This window comes from Oncorhynchus nerka, linkage group LG10, assembly GCF_034236695.1.
Source record: "Oncorhynchus nerka isolate Pitt River linkage group LG10, Oner_Uvic_2.0, whole genome shotgun sequence".
Taxonomy (NCBI): domain Eukaryota; kingdom Metazoa; phylum Chordata; class Actinopteri; order Salmoniformes; family Salmonidae; genus Oncorhynchus; species Oncorhynchus nerka.
The window spans coordinates 92,444,848-92,460,681 of NC_088405.1; the positions used below are offsets into that span (position 1 = coordinate 92,444,848).

The window sequence follows — 15,834 nt, forward strand, 5'->3', positions numbered from 1 at the left end:
GGAGCTCTGTCAGAGTTAGCATCGGGTTCTTGGTCACCTTCTTGACCAAGGCCCTTCTCCCCCAATTGCTCAGTTTGGCCGGGCGGCCAGCTCTAAGAAGAGTCTTGGTGGTTCCAAACTTCTTCCATATAAGAATGATGGAGGCCATTGTGTTCTTGGGGACCTTCAATGCTGCAGAATTGTTTTGGTACCCGTTCCCAGATCTGTGCCTTGACACAATCCTGACTTCGGAGCTCTACACACAATTACTTCGACCTCATGGCTTGGTTTTTGCTCTGACATACACTGTCAACTTGTGGGACCTTATATAGACAGGTGTGTGCCTTTCCAAATCATGTACAATCAATTGAATTTACCACAGGTGGACTCTAAACCAGTTGTAGAAACATCTCATGGAGCTCAATTTCAAGTTTCATAGCAAAGTGTCTGAATACTTATGTAAATAAGGTATTTCTGTCTTCTATTTATAATACATTTGCAAACATTTCTAAAAAAAACAGTTTTTGCTTTGTCATTATGGGGTATTGTGTGTAGATTGATGAGGAAAACATGTAATTAAATCAATTTTAGAATAAGGCTGTAACATAACAAAATGTGAAAAAAGGTGAAGGGATCGGAATACTTTCCAAATGCACTGCATAAAATGGCTGTGCCTCTTCACAGTCCCCTTCATGCAGTAATGTGTGCTTTTATCTGTTTTTTGAAACGGGTTCTATTGCTACCTTGAGTTACCTGGGATGGCAGTGAGTTCCATGTAGTCATGTTACCTGGGTTACCAGAGAGTTCCATGTAGTCATGTTACCTGGGTTACCAGAGAGTTCCATGTAGTCATGTTACCTGGGTTACCAGAGAGTTCCATGTAGTCATGCTACCTGGGTTACCAGAGAGTTCCACGTAGTCATGTTACCTGGGTTCCCAGAGAGTTCTATGTAGTCATGTTACCTGGGTTACCAGAGAGTTCCATATAGTCATGTTACCTGGGTTACCAGAGAGTTCCATGTAGCCATGGCTCTATTTAATCCTGTGCGTTTCCCAGCCTCTGTTCTGAACATGGGGACTGTGAAGAGACACTCTGGTTGCATGTCCTGTGTTGTACCGATGAGTGTCCGAACTGTGTGTTTCTCAACCTCTGTTCTGGACCTGGGGACTGTGAAGAGACCTCTGGTTGCATGTCCTGTGTTGTACTGATGAGTGTCTGAACTGTGTGTTTCTCAACCTCTGTTCTGGACCTGGGGACTGTGAAGAGACCTCTGGTTGCATGTCCTGTGTTGTACCGATGAGTGTCCGAACTGTGTGCCAACTACTTGAACAGACAGTTTGAAATCTTCAACACCTCACGCAAAGACCAAGAGTGATGCAGTCAAATTCTCCTTAACTTTGAGCCAGAAGAGATGTATATGCATGTTACTGACCATTTCCCTCCGTTGCCTAGTTAAATAAAGGTTACATTTAAACATAAAAAAACATATAATTGTGATGCGTGCTGCACAGTTTGGCCGGGCGGCCAGCTCTAGGAAGAGTCTTGGTGGTTCCAAACTTCTTCTATTTAAAATCCGTTGAGCTGTCAGCGTACATATACACACAGGCTTTATTCAAGGTCAGTGGGAGGTCATTTGTAAAAACAGAAAACAATAATGGCCCTAGCCGGCTCCCCTGCGGTACACCACACTCAACTGAATTTGCATGAGAGAGGCTTCCATTAACGAAAACCCTCTGTTTTCTATTAGATAGGTAACTCTCAATCATAATTAAGGCAGAGGATACAAATCCAAAACAAATATGTTTTTTTTAGCAATAGGTTATGATCAATGACATCGAAAGCTGCACTGACGTCTAACAAGACAGCTCCCACAATCTTCTTACTATCAATTTCTTCCAGCCAATCATCTTCATTTGTGTCAGTGCCAGGCATGTGGAGAGCCCTTCCCTATTCGCGTGCTGAAAGTATGTTGTTAATTTGTTCTCTGTAAAAAAAAACGTATTTTATCAAACACCATTTTTTTTTCTAAAAGTTTGCTATGAACTTGTAGCAGGCTGATTGGTTGGGTGTTTGAACCATTAACAGGGTGCTCTGTAATTTTATTTAACCTTTATTTAACTAGGCAAGCCAGTTAAGAACAAATTCTTATTTACATTGACAGGCAACCAGGGAACAGTGGGTTAGCTGCCTTGTTCAGGGGCAGAACGACAGATTTTCACCTAGTCAGCTTGGGGATTCGAACCAGCAACCTTTCGGCTATTGTCCCACTGATCTAACCACTAGGCAACCTGCTGCCACTATTATTGTCACGTCCTGACCTTAGTTCCTGTTTTATGTCTCTGTTTTAGTTTGGTCAAGGCGTGAGTTGGGGTGGGCATTCTATGTTTTTGTTCTATGTTTGGTATTTCTATGTATTTGGCCTGGTATGGTTCCCAATCAGAGGCAGCTGTCGTTCGTTGTCTCTGATTGAGAACCATACTTAGGTAGCCTGTGTTCCCACTATAATTTGTGGGTAGTTGTTTTCTGTTTAGTGTATGACACCTGACAGAACTGTTTCGTTTCTTCCTTTCACTTTGTTATTTTGTTTCGTGTGTTCAGTCTAATAAATTAACATGGACACTTACCACGCTGCATATTGGTCCAATCCTTCCTACTCCTCCTCAGACGACGAAGAGATGAATTACAATTATTGTGTAGCTGAATGACCTTTTCCTCCCTCCATGTCTGAGGGCACACACCATCTTCTAGGGTTAAATTGAAGATGAGGCTAAATGGATTTGTATTCCGCTACCAACCTCAGCAATTTACCATCCAGGTAAATAGCAACAATCCTTTCACCTCTTCCACTCCCACTTTGTGGAACTCTCCACTACAGTGCTTGTATTTCATTATTTGGTCCATTATGCATGAATACAAAGGCTCAGCATTTGTTGTTTGCATGTCATACCTAAGTTTGCTAATCTTGTCAACAAAAAAGTTAGTAAAATGGTTGACAATATCAAAGGGTTTTCTTATGAACAAGCCATCTGCCTCAATGAAGGATGGAGACAAGTTTTTTTTGTTGCCTAGAATTTAATTTAAAGTATTACAGAGCTTTTAACTCTCATTCATCTTTGTTCCATAGTATGTTTTCTTCTTCTTTTTGTTTAGTTACGTGATTTCTCAATTTACTGTAAGTTTGCCAGTCTGCTGTGTTGGTAGACTTATTTGCTATTCCCTTTGCCTCATCCCTCTCAGCTATACAGTTTTTCAACTCATCATCTATCCATGGGGATTTGGCAGTTCTACCAGTCAGTTTCGGTGCCTTAGTACCATGGCAACGACAGAGATGGTCGCCTCGCTTGGAGTTCTTAAGGAAGCTACGCAGTATTGTGTTTTTTTATGTATTATTTCTTACATTTTTACCGGCGGAAATCTTAAGTCGTATTACATACAGCCGGGAAGGATATAAGAGCAATGTCAATTTACCAACATTACAACCAGGAATATGACTTTCCCGAAGCGGAACCTCTGTTCGGACCACCACCCAGGACATTGGATCTAATTCCAGTAGCCGACCCAAAACAATTGCGCCGTAGAAGGGGCAGACGAAGCGGCCACCTGGTCAGGCTCCGTAGATGTGCACATCGCTCACCGCTCCCGACTACTAGCCAATGTCCAGTCTCTTGACCACAAGGTAGAAGGAATTCGTGCAAGGATTGCCTTCCAGATAGACATCAGAGATTGTAACATTATTTGTTTCACGGAAACATGGCTCACTCGGGATATGTTGTCGGAATTGGTTCAGCTACCGGGCTTCTCCATGCATCATGCCAACAGAGATAAACCTCTCTAGGAAGAAGAAGGGCGGGGGTGTATGCTTCATGATTGACTCATGGTGTAGTCTTAACAACATACAGGAACTCAAGTCCTTCTGCTCACCCGATCTACAATTCCTTACAATCAAATGCTGGCAATTTTACCTACCAAGAGAATTCTCGTCAGTTATAGTCACAGCTGTGTACATTCCCCCTCAAACAGACACCAAGATGGCCACCAAGGAACTTCACTGGACTATATGCAAACTGGAAACCATATATCCTGAGGATACATTTATTGTTGCTGGGGATTTTAACAAAGCAAATTTGAGAACAAAGCAACCGAAATTCTACCAGCATATTGATTGCGCTACGTGCAATAACCTCAACCACTGCTACTCTAACTTACGCGATGCATACAAAAACCTCCCCCGCCCTCCCTTCGGCAAATCCGACCACGACGCCATCTTGCTCCTACCATCTTATAGGCAGAAACTCAAACAGGATGTACCAGTGATGAGAAACAACGCTGGTCCGACCAATCGGAATCCACGCTTCAAGATTGTTTTGATCATCGGACTGGAATATGTTCCGGTCAACCTCAGAACAACATAAACCTATTCGCTGACTCTGTGAGTGCGTTTATAAAGAAGTGCATTGGAGATGTTGTACCCACTGTGACTATTAAAACCTACCCTAACCAGAAACCGTGGATGGATGGTGGAATTTGCGCAAAACTGAATATAAACAGTGTAGTTATTCCCTCTGAAAGGCAATTAAACAAGCGAAATGCCAGTACAACGTGTTAATCCTCGCAGGGCTGATGGCCCAGACGGAATATCTATGTAAGAATGCTGTTCATTGACTACAGCTCAGAATTTAACACCATAGTACCCTCCAAGCTCATCATCAAGCTGGAGGCCCTGGGTTTCAACCCCGCCTTGTGCAATTGGGTCCTGGACTTTCTGTTGGGCCACCCCCAGGTGGTGAAGATAGGAAACAACATCTCCCTCAATACGGGGGCCCCACAAGGGTGTATTCTCAGCCCTCTCCTGTACTCCCTGTTCACCCAAGATTGCGTGACCATGCACGCCTCCAACTCAATCATCAAGTTTGCAGACGACACAACAGTAGTAGGCCTCATTACCAACAACAACGAGACAGCAGGGAGGGGGGGGGGGAGTCAGAAAAACAACCTCTCACTCAACGACAACAAAACAAAAGAGATGATCATGGACTTCAGGAAACAGCAGAGGGAGCACCCCCCTATCCACATCGAAGGGACAGCAGCGTAGAAATGGGAAAGTTTTCAGTTCCACTGCATACCCATCACTGACAAACTGGTCCACCCACACAGACAGTGTGGTGAAGAAGGCGCAACAGCGCCTCTTCAGCTTCAGGAGGCTGAAGAAATTTGGCTTGTCACCCAGAACCCTGACAAACTTTTACAGAAGAACAATCGAGAGTATCCTGTCGGTACAGCCTGGTACGGCAACTGCACCGCCCTCAACTGCAAGGCTCTCCAGAGGGTGGTGCGGTCTGCACAACGCATAACCTGCCCTCCAGGACACCTAAAGCACCCGATGTCACAGGAAGGCCAAAAAGATCATCAAGGACACCAAACACCCGAGCCACTGCCTGTTCACCCCGGTATCATCCAGAAGGTGAGGTCAGTACAGGTACATCAAACACCAGAGCCACTGCCTGTTCACCCCGGTATCATCCAGAAGGCGAGGTCAGTACAGGTACATCAAACACCAGAGCCACTGCCTGTTCACCCCGCTATCATCCAGAAGGCGAGGTCAGTACAGGTACATCAAACACCAGAGCCACTGCCTGTTCACCCCGCTATCATCCAGATGGCGAGGTCAGTACAGGTGCATCAAACACCCGAGCCACTGCCTGTTCACCCCGCTATCATCCAGAAGGCGAGGTCAGTACAGGTGCATCAAACACCCGAGCCACTGCCTGTTCACCCCGGTATCATCCAGAAGGCGAGGTCAGTACAGGTGCATCAAACACCCGAGCCACTGCCTGTTCACCCCGGTATCATCCAGAAGGCGAGGTCAGTACAGGTGCATCAAAGCTGGGACCGAGAAACTGAAAAACAGCTTCTATCTCAAGACCATCAGACTGCTAAACAGCAATCACTAACTCAGAGAGGCTGCTGCCTACATTGAGACCCAATCACTGGCCACTTTAATAAATGGATCACTAGTCACTTTATACAATGCCACTAAAAATAATGCCAGTTTAATAATGTTTACATACAGTATCTTACATTACTCATATCACATGTACATACTGTATTTTATACCATCTATTGCACCTTGCCTATGCAAGGTAGTTGTTGGGTAATTCTTAGATTACTCCTTAGATATTACTGCGCCGTCGGAACTAGAAGCACAAACATTTCGTAAACACTCGCATTAACATCTGCAAACCATGTGCATGTGACAAATAAAATTTGATTTGATTTGATGGGCGCATGCAGATCAGTAACTGGAAGATCAGTAACTGGAAGAAGCAGCGTCCGGATGTTCCTCATTACACATATCAGACCAACACATAGTTTTACATATTCAACATAGGAATCATTGCAAAACCTCTTGTATGATCTTTGGAATTATTATTCTAAAAAAAAAATTTTTTTTAGATATGGCTATTGTACTGTATAATGACCACTACATCTGATGGGTGTGGATACTGCTTTAGAGCAGATTGTGATCAATACAAGTGGATTATTTCGTTCCTGTTGTTTTTGCAAATACCGGGGTAGGTTGACTGATGACTTGAACCAGATTGCAGGTCCTTGGTTACTGCTCAGAGCTTATTTTTGAAAGGGCATCTTGATGACAACCAGTCAATATTTTGGTCACCCAGAAAATATACCTCTCTATTGACATCACATACATTATCCAACATTTCACACATATAGTCCAAATAGTGACTGTTAGCACTTGGTGGTCTATAGCAACTTCCTAGGAGAATAATCTTTAGTTGGGGCAGATGAACCTGTAGCCATATTACTTCTACGGCATCTGACATGAGGTCCTCTCTCAGCCTGACATGACTCTGGACATACATTTATTTATTTATTTTACCTTTATTTAACTAGGCAAGTCAGTTAAGAACAAATTCTTATTTTCAATGACGGCCTAGGAACAGTGGGTTAACTGCCTGTTCAGGGGCAGAACGACAGATTTGTACCTTGTCAGCTCAGGGGGTTTGAACTTGCAACCTTCCGGTTACTAGTCCAACGCTCTAACCACTAGGCTACATGGCAACACCTCCTCCATTTGCATTTCTATCGTTCCTATATATTCTATAACCACGAGAGAACATTATATATTAGAAAGACAAACCGCTAATAACAACGCAAGTCTATCGATACACTTGGTAGTGCGAGTGGATAGGGGGAGCGCGTTTTATGGCTTATAAAGGTATTGAATAAAGTGTTGACAGTGCTGAATAACAACTTAGAAGAAAACCCTGATGAAGACGGCTTGGCTGTCGAAAGGTTGGATATGACATTTTTTGCATCTGAGCTCCTAGAGTGTGCGGCTCCCCCTTTTATTTTCGAATAAAAATCTTAAACATGAACTCACTCCTAAAAACAGCATCTCTTTGCTGTATTCGTTGGCATTCTCTCTCCAGTCATGGTTTTTAAAGTTTTGAAATCTCACACAGTAGAGTCGACTATCAACTGTCAACTTCGCTGTGGGCTTGTGGAAGCTGCAGACCATGTGATCTGAGCTACCTGATTGGCCAGCGGACGGGCTATAGGTGCACTTAACTTCCTCTCTGGGCCCACCGGGTAGGCGGAGTTTGTACCTCTAGACACATGAAACGGTTTCAATTGGGAACACTCCGACTAACCGTCACGCAGGGCAGCTAAATCAACCTACCGCAAACTGTGTTCAAATAATAATACAAATAGTCATGGAAGGCTTTAACGTTGGGCTTTTTAAAGTTTGGTGATTGACTAGGAAAGCAGATGACCAGGTAAGTCTTGTGTAGAGTGGAATCCTACAGTACTACAGATGACCAGGTAAGTCTTGTGTAGAGTGGAATCCTACAATACTACAGAGGACCAGGTAAGTCTTGTGTAGAGTGAAATCCTACAATACTACAGATGACCAGGTAAGTCTTGTGTAGAGTGAAATCCTACAGCACTACAGATGACCAGGTAAGTCTTGTGTAGAGTGGAATCCTACAATACTACAGATGACCAGGTAAGTCTTGTGTAGAGTGAAATCCTACAATACTACAGATGACCAGGTAAGTCTTGTGTAGAGTGAAATCCTACAGTACTACAGATGACCAGGTAAGTCTTGTGTAGAGTGAAATCCTACAGTACTACAGATGACCAGGTAAGTCTTGTGTAGAGTAGAATCCTACAATACTACAGAGGACCAGGTAAGTCTTGTGTAGAGTGAAATCCTACAATACTACAGATGACCAGGTAAGTCTTGTGTAGAGTGAAATCCTACAGCACTACAGATGACCAGGTAAGTCTTGTGTAGAGTGAAATCCTACAGTACTACAGATGACCAGGTAAGTCTTGTGTAGAGTGGAATCCTACAATACTACAGATGACCAGGTAAGTCTTGTGTAGAGTGAAATCCTACAATACTACAGATGACCAGGTAAGTCTTGTGTAGAGTGAAATCCTACAGTACTACAGATGACCAGGTAAGTCTTGTGTAGAGTGAAATCCTACAGTACAGATGAGTGAAATCCTACAATACTACAGATGACCAGGTAAGTCTTGTGTAGAGTGAAATCCTACAGTACTACAGATGACCAGGTAAGTCTTGTGTAGAGTGAAATCCTACAGTACTACAGATGACCAGGTAAGTCTTGTGTAGAGTGAAATCCTACAGTACTACAGATGACCAGGTAAGTCTTGTGTAGAGTGAAATCCTACAGTACTACAGATGACCAGGTAAGTCTTGTGTAGAGTGAAATCCTACAGTACTACAGATGACCAGGTAACTCTAGTGTAGAGTGAAATCCTACAGTACTACAGATGACCAGGTAAGTCTTGTGTAGAGTGAAAACCTACAGTGCTACAGATGACCAGGTAAGTCTGGTGTTTGGAGTTTGTGGAAGTGTAGGTGATTTAAAAGGGAGACCAGTATCATTACTCAGACCGTGGGAGGTTCCCTTTAGTGAACCATCATCAAATCATCGTCCTTGTCTTCCAAGATGGCGTAGCAGTCGGACGTGTGTTTTGTCTTGTCCCGTCCTGTATAGTGTAAATATAGTTTTTTCCTCGTTTTTTTTTCTGTATATATTTCGTACATATTTTAATCTCACTTTCCAACTACAGGCTGAATATACTCTCCTGCAACCCGCATCCCCCAATGTGGTACGGATCTGCTTTTTCTATACTTTAGAATCTGAACCCTCATCAGAAGCTAGCCGCTAACTAGCTACTAGCTAGCCACTGCTAGCGGTCTTCAACGCTAACTAGGACACCAGCGCGACATCTACCCAAAGCATATCAGACTGCTTTTTCTCTACCACATCTCCGGATTCCTACCGCAAGCTCTGAACCTTTATACCGGATCATCGTAAATAGCTAGCTGCAATCCGAGTGGCTACTCCTGGCTAACGTCTCTGTCCCAGAGCAAGCACCAGTTAGCCTGGAGCTAGCCTCGAGCTAAGCCCATCTCCCGACTTGCTGAAGAGGTCCAAAAATACCTAATTTGCCAATTGGCCTGGACCCTCTACTGACCCTCTACTGCCGACACGGAGCCCCGCCGATCCATCACGACTGGTCCGCCGACATAATCGTCCGAGGGGGTTTCAACAGGCTTTTCCGCTGCGACATCGCCAAAGATCCATCTGCTGGCCAAGGCCCGCGAGCTTTCTGAATCGCTGTATCTCCAGCTCACCGCATGAAGAGGAACAAACAGACTCACCCCATCGCGACGTCCCCCAAAGGTTAACTCTCTAGCCCTCGCTATCTCCCTGCTTGCTAATTCGGCCTGCTAACGGCTAGCTTATCAAGCTCCGGTCCGCTAACTGCTACCTTGTCTAGCTCGGGCCTACGAACTGTTAGCTTGTTAGCACAGGCCTGCTAACCGTCTGAACCACCGCGTCCCAATCACTCTCTGACCCCATTTACTTTCTATCTCTTTTTGATTTTTAATTTGTTTATACCTTCCGGAAACCTGCCTCACCCAATGTGATACGGAATCGCTGTTACTTTTACTCTTATTCTTATTTTTATGACACACTCAAGAACCTCCAGACGCTAACCAGCTAACTAGCTACAAGCTAGTTAGTCATTGTTAGTTTAAAAAAAAAAACCTGGATAACACTCGCCAGCCCAGCCCCCCTGCCCATCCACCGCTGCCCCCTGGACACTGATCTCTTGACTACATAGCTGACGCACGCTGGACTGTCCATTAATCACGGTACTCCTTTCTGCTTGTTTGTCTTACCTGTCGGCCCCGTTGCCTAGTCAACGCCATTTTACCTGCTGTTTGTTGTGCTAGCGGATTAGCCTCGCCTACTGTTTTTAGCTAGCTTTCCAAATTCAACACCTGTGATTACTGTATGCCTCGCTGTATGTCTCTCTCAGATGTCAATATGCCTTGTATACTGTTGTTCAGGTTAGTTATAATTGTTTTAGTTCACAATGGAGCCCCTAGACCCACTCTGCATACCCCTGTTACCTCCTTTGTCCCACCTCCCACACATGCAGTGACCTCACCCATTACAACCAGCATGTCCAGAGATACAACCTGTCTCATCATCACCCAGTGCCTGGGCTTACCTCCGCTGTACCCGCACCCCACCATACCCCTGTCTGCGCATTATGCCCTGAATATATTCTACCATGCCCAGAAACCTGCTCCTCTTATCCTCTGCCCCCAACGCTCTAGGCGACCAGTTTTGATAGCCTTTAGCCGCACCCTCATACTACTCCTTCTCTGTTCCACGGGTGATGTGGAGGTAAACCCAGGCCCTGCATGTCCCCAGGTACCCTCATTTGTTGACTTCTGTGATCGAAAAAGCCTTGGTTTTATGCATGTCAACATCAGAAGCCTCCTCCCTAAGTTTGTTTTACTCACTGCTTTAGCACACTCTGCTAACCCTGATGTCCTTGCCGTGTCTGAATCCTGGCTCAGGAAGGCCACCAAAAATTCAGAGATTTCCATACCCAATTATAACATCTTCCGTCAAGATAGAACTACCAAAGGGGGCGGAGTTGCAGTCTACTGCAGAGATAGCCTGCAAAGTAATGTCATACTTTCCAGGTCCATACCCAAACAGTTCGAACTACTAATTTTGAAAATTACCCTCTCCAGAAATAAGTCTCTCACTGTTGCCGCCTGCTACCGACCACCCTCAGCTCCCAGCTGTGCCCTGGACACCATTTGTGAATTGATCGCCCCCCATCTAGCTTCAGAGTTTGTTCTGTTAGGTGACCTAAACTGGGATATGCTTAACACCCCGGCAGTCCTACAATGTAAGCTAGATGCCCTCAATCTCACTCAAATCATCAAGGAACCCACCAGGTACAACCCTAACTCTGTAAACAAGGGCACCCTCATAGACGTCATCCTGACCAACTGGCCCTCCAAATACACCTCCGCTGTCTTCAACCAGGATCTCAGCGATCACTGCCTCATTGCCTGTATCCGCCACGGAGCCGCAGTCAAACGACCACCCTCATCACTGTCAAACGCTCCCTAAAACACTTCTGTGAGCAGGCCTTTCTAATCGACCTGGCCCGGGTATCCTGGAAGGACATTGACCTCATCCCGTCAGTTGAGGATGCCTGGTCATTCTTTAAAAGTAACTTCCTCACCATTTTAGATAAGCATGCTCCGTTCAAAAAATGCAGAACCAAGAACAGATACAGCCCTTGGTTCACTCCAGACCTGACTGCCCTCGACCAGCACAAAAACATCCTGTGGCGGACTGCAATAGCATCGAATAGCCCCGTGATATGCAACTGTTCAGGGAAGTCAGAACCAATACACGCAGTCAGTCAGGAAAGCTAAGGCCAGCTTCTTCAGGCAGAAGTTTGCATCCTGTAGCTCCAACTCCAAAAAGTTCTGGGACACTGTGAAGTCCATGGAGAACAAGAGCACCTCCTCCCAGCTGCCCACTGCACTGAGGCTAGGTAACACGGTCTCCACCGATAAATCCACGATTATCGAAAGCTTCAATAAGCACTTCTCAACGGCTGGTCATGCCTTCCGCCTGGCTACTCCAACCTCGGCCAACAGCTCCGCCCCCCCCGCAGCTCCTCGCCCAAGCCTCTCCAGGTTCTCCTTTACCCAAATCCAGATAGCAGACGTTCTGAAAGAGCTGCAAAACCTAGACCCGTACAAATCAGCTGGGCTTGACAATCTGGACCCTCTATTTCTGAAACTATCTGCCGCCATTGTCGCAACCCCTATTACCAGCCTGTTCAACCTCTCTTTCATATCGTCTGAGATCCCCAAGGATTGGAAAGCTGCCGCAGTCATCCCCCTCTTCAAAGGCGGAGACACCCTGGACCCAAACTGCTATAGACCTATATCCATCCTGCCCTGCCTATCTAAGGTCTTCGAAAGCCAAGTCAACAAACAGGTCACTGACCATCTCGAATCCCACCGTACCTTCTCCGCTGTGCAATCTGGATTCCGAGCCGGTCACGGGTGCACCTCAGCCACGCTCAAGGTACTAAACGATATCATAACTGCCATCTATAAAAGACAGTACTGTGCAGCCGTCTTCATCGACCTCGCCAAGGCTTTCGACTCTGTCACTCACCATATTCTTATCGGCAGACTCAATAGCCTCGGTTTCTCGGATGACTGCCTTGCCTGGTTCACCAATTACTTTGCAGACAGAGTTCAGTGTGTCAAATCGGAGGGCATGCTGTCCGGTCCTCTGGCAGTCTCTATGGGGGTGCCACAGGGTTCAATTCTCGGGCCGACTCTTTTCTCTGTATATATCAATGATGTTGCTCTTGCTGCGGGCGATTCCCTGATCCACCTCTACGCAGACGACACCATTCTATATACTTTCGGCCCGTCATTGGACACTGTGCTATCTAACCTCCAAACGAGCTTCAATGCCATACAGCACTCCTTCCGTGGCCTCCAACTGCTCTTAAACGAGTAAAACCAAATGCATGCTTTCCAACCGATCGCTGCCTGCACCCGCATGCCCGACTAGCATCACCACCCTGGATGGTTCCGACCTTGAATATGTGGACATCTATAAGTACCTAGGTGTCTGGCTAGACTGCAAACTCTCCTTCCAGACTCACATCAAACCTCTCCAATCGAAAATCAAATCAAGAGTCGGCTTTCTATTCCGCAACAAAGCCTCCTTCACTCACGCCGCCAAGCTTACCCTAGTAAAACTGACTATCCTACCGATCCTCGATTTCGGCGATGTCATCTACAAAATGGCTTCCAACACTCTACTCAGCAAACTGGATGCAGTCTATCATAGTGCCGTCCGTTTTGTCACCAAAGCACCTTATACCACCCACCACTGCGACTTGTATTCTCTAGTCGGCTGGCCCTCGCTACATATTCGTCGCCAGACCCACTGGCTCCAGGTCATCTACAAGTCCATGCTAGGTAAAGCTCCGCCTTATCTCAGTTCACTGGTCACGATGGCAACACCCATCCGTAGCACACGCTCCAGCAGGTGTATCTCACTGATCATCCCTAAAGCCAACACCTCATTTGGCCGCCTTTCGTTCCAGTACTCTGCTGCCTGTGACTGGAACGAACTGCAAAAATTGCTAAAGTTGGAGACTTTTATCTCCCTCACCAACTTCAAACATCAGCTATCCGAGCAGCTAACCGATCGCTGCAGCTGTACATAGTCTATTGGTAAATAGCCCACCCATTTTCACCTACCTCATTCCCATACTGTTTTTATACTGTTTTTTTTAAATTTATTTATTTACTTTTCTGCTCTTTTGCACACCAATATATCTACCTGTACATGACCATCTGATCATTTATCACCCCAGTGTTAATCTGCAAAATTGTATTATTCGCCTACCTCCTCATGCCTTTTGCACACATTGTATATAGACTGCCCATTTTTTTTTCTACTGTGTTATTGACTTGTTAATTGTTTACTCCATGTGCAACTCTGTGTTGTCTGTTCACACTGCTATGCTTTATCTTGGCCAGGTCGCAGTTGCAAATGAGAACTTGTTCTCAACTAGCCTACCTGGTTAAATAAAGGTGAAATAAAAAAAATAAAATAAAAAAAACACACTCTGCGGAAGGGAAAGCAGTCCCGACAAGTGGCTAATAGGAAGACCTTGTGAAAATGGGAGGAATGTATGAGAAACAATCCCAGGTCAGTGGGAGACAGACACAGACACAGACACGTGGAGCTCACCTTGTCGGACGTACTCCTGGTGTTCGTGGCGCACCAGCTCAGCCACGCAGCCCCCGTAGTGCAGGTGCGTGTCGCGGTCATAGGCCTTGAGCGTCTCACTGGAGCTGTAGGACTTCTGGGTGGCCACGCGGCACTCCTCCGGCTGCAGGGACGCGGTGGCGTGGTGGAGGTCCTTCCTGCAGCGACCCCGGGTCAGGGAGCGGTGCGGACGCTCCTTCATGTCCATCTCCACGGTGACCGGCGCTGCTGCTCTTAGGGGATTGGCTCAGGTCAAGGCTCTCACCTGTTAGGGGTGACAGCGAGGGAGGGGTGGGGGGTGGAGAGAGAGCGAGAGAGAGAGAGAGAGAGAGAGAGAGAGAGAGCGATAGAGAGAGAGAGAGAGAGAGAGAGCGATAGAGAGAGAGAGCGATAGAGAGAGAGAGAGAGAGATAGAGAGAGAGAGAGAGATAGAGAGAGAGAGAGAGAGAGCGAGAGAGAGAGAGAGAGCGAGAGAGAGAGAACGAGAGCGAGAGAGAGAGCAGAGCGAGAGAGCAGAGAGAGCGCGAGAGAGAAGAGCGAGAGCGAGAGAGAGAGCAGAGCGAGAGCGAGCGAGAGAGAGAGAGCAGAGCGAGAGAGCAGAGCGAGAGAGCAGAGAGAGCGCGAGAGAGAAGAGCGAGAGCGAGAGAGAGAGCAGAGCGAGAGCGAGCGAGAGAGAGAGCAGAGCAAGAGAGAGAGCAGAGCGAGAGAGAGAGAGAGAGAGACATAGAGAGAGAGAGAGAGAGAGACAGAGAGAGAGAGAGAGAGAGTGAGAGAGAGCATGAAAACAGACACACCGAAGTAAAGTGTTCACCTTCTAAAATACTAAGATCATGCTGCACTGAACTGTGTTGTCTTAGGTAAGGTTCTTAACTTCAGTACCTATCCTCCTACACAATGAGATATAATCCCTTATTCTGCCTGTGAGAGTCAAACTGTTTCTGAAGAAATGGAAAGAAATATACCATACAAGCATTTAACAGTGCACGTCTATTTTGGAGAAGTCATGTCGACAGAATGAGAGCCCCATGGGGATTGATTTAGTTGTCTCATTCCACATCTCCTGCTGAGGTTAAAGATATATACAGACACTTATCAACACCTGACTGACTACACTGTCAAAACACAGTCAGAACACACTCTACCCCCCACACACACAGCGAGCAGGCAGTCTCAACAGGAGGGACGAGGACTGGGGATCCTCACCATGTCTCAGGCTCATTATCACTTGGTGAGTAAGTTATTTTCTGACTAACATAGTGGAGAGAGAGAGAGAGAGAGAGAGAGAGAGAGAGAGAATCATAGCTAGAAGGCTCTACTGGAGGGAGGAGGCATCCTTCCAGACGCTCCACATTGACACCAGCCCACTCTGCATCTGTCTGTTAGGCTGAGGCTGTGCTACCCCAGCCAGAAACCAGCCAGGGCCTCCATCACCACCAGCTACTGAGCAGCAGGAAATTAGGGCCTCAAAGAGCAGGTAGTACATAATGCATCTCTTTTGTAAATAGTAGACTTCTGTTAGAACAAAACAGTAAGATTCCTTTTTTTGATCCACCTTAAATTGTTCACACAGCAACAGGTTCAAGTGAATTGCACAAAATAATAGAACAAAAGCACTTTTGTTCGAAGCTCACAGACAGACGTTGGAAAGATTGTTAT

At 46.0% G+C, this 15,834-nt stretch overlaps 1 protein-coding gene across 1 annotated transcript in view; it reads right to left on the reverse strand.

Annotated features, from left to right (window-relative positions):
• Positions 1-14,429, reverse strand: part of LOC115125502 (teneurin-2-like) — a 486,685-nt gene extending 472,256 nt beyond the window's left edge. Inside the window, exons 1-2 of the mRNA XM_065023942.1 lie at positions 14,161-14,429; positions 10,551-10,557 (exon numbers count right to left, since the gene is read on the reverse strand). Of these exons, the coding sequence (XP_064880014.1) occupies positions 10,551-10,557; positions 14,161-14,386 (233 nt within the window). The 5' untranslated portion in view covers positions 14,387-14,429. The remainder of the gene's footprint in view (positions 1-10,550; positions 10,558-14,160) is intronic.
• Between the last annotated feature and the right edge of the window lie 1,405 nt (positions 14,430-15,834).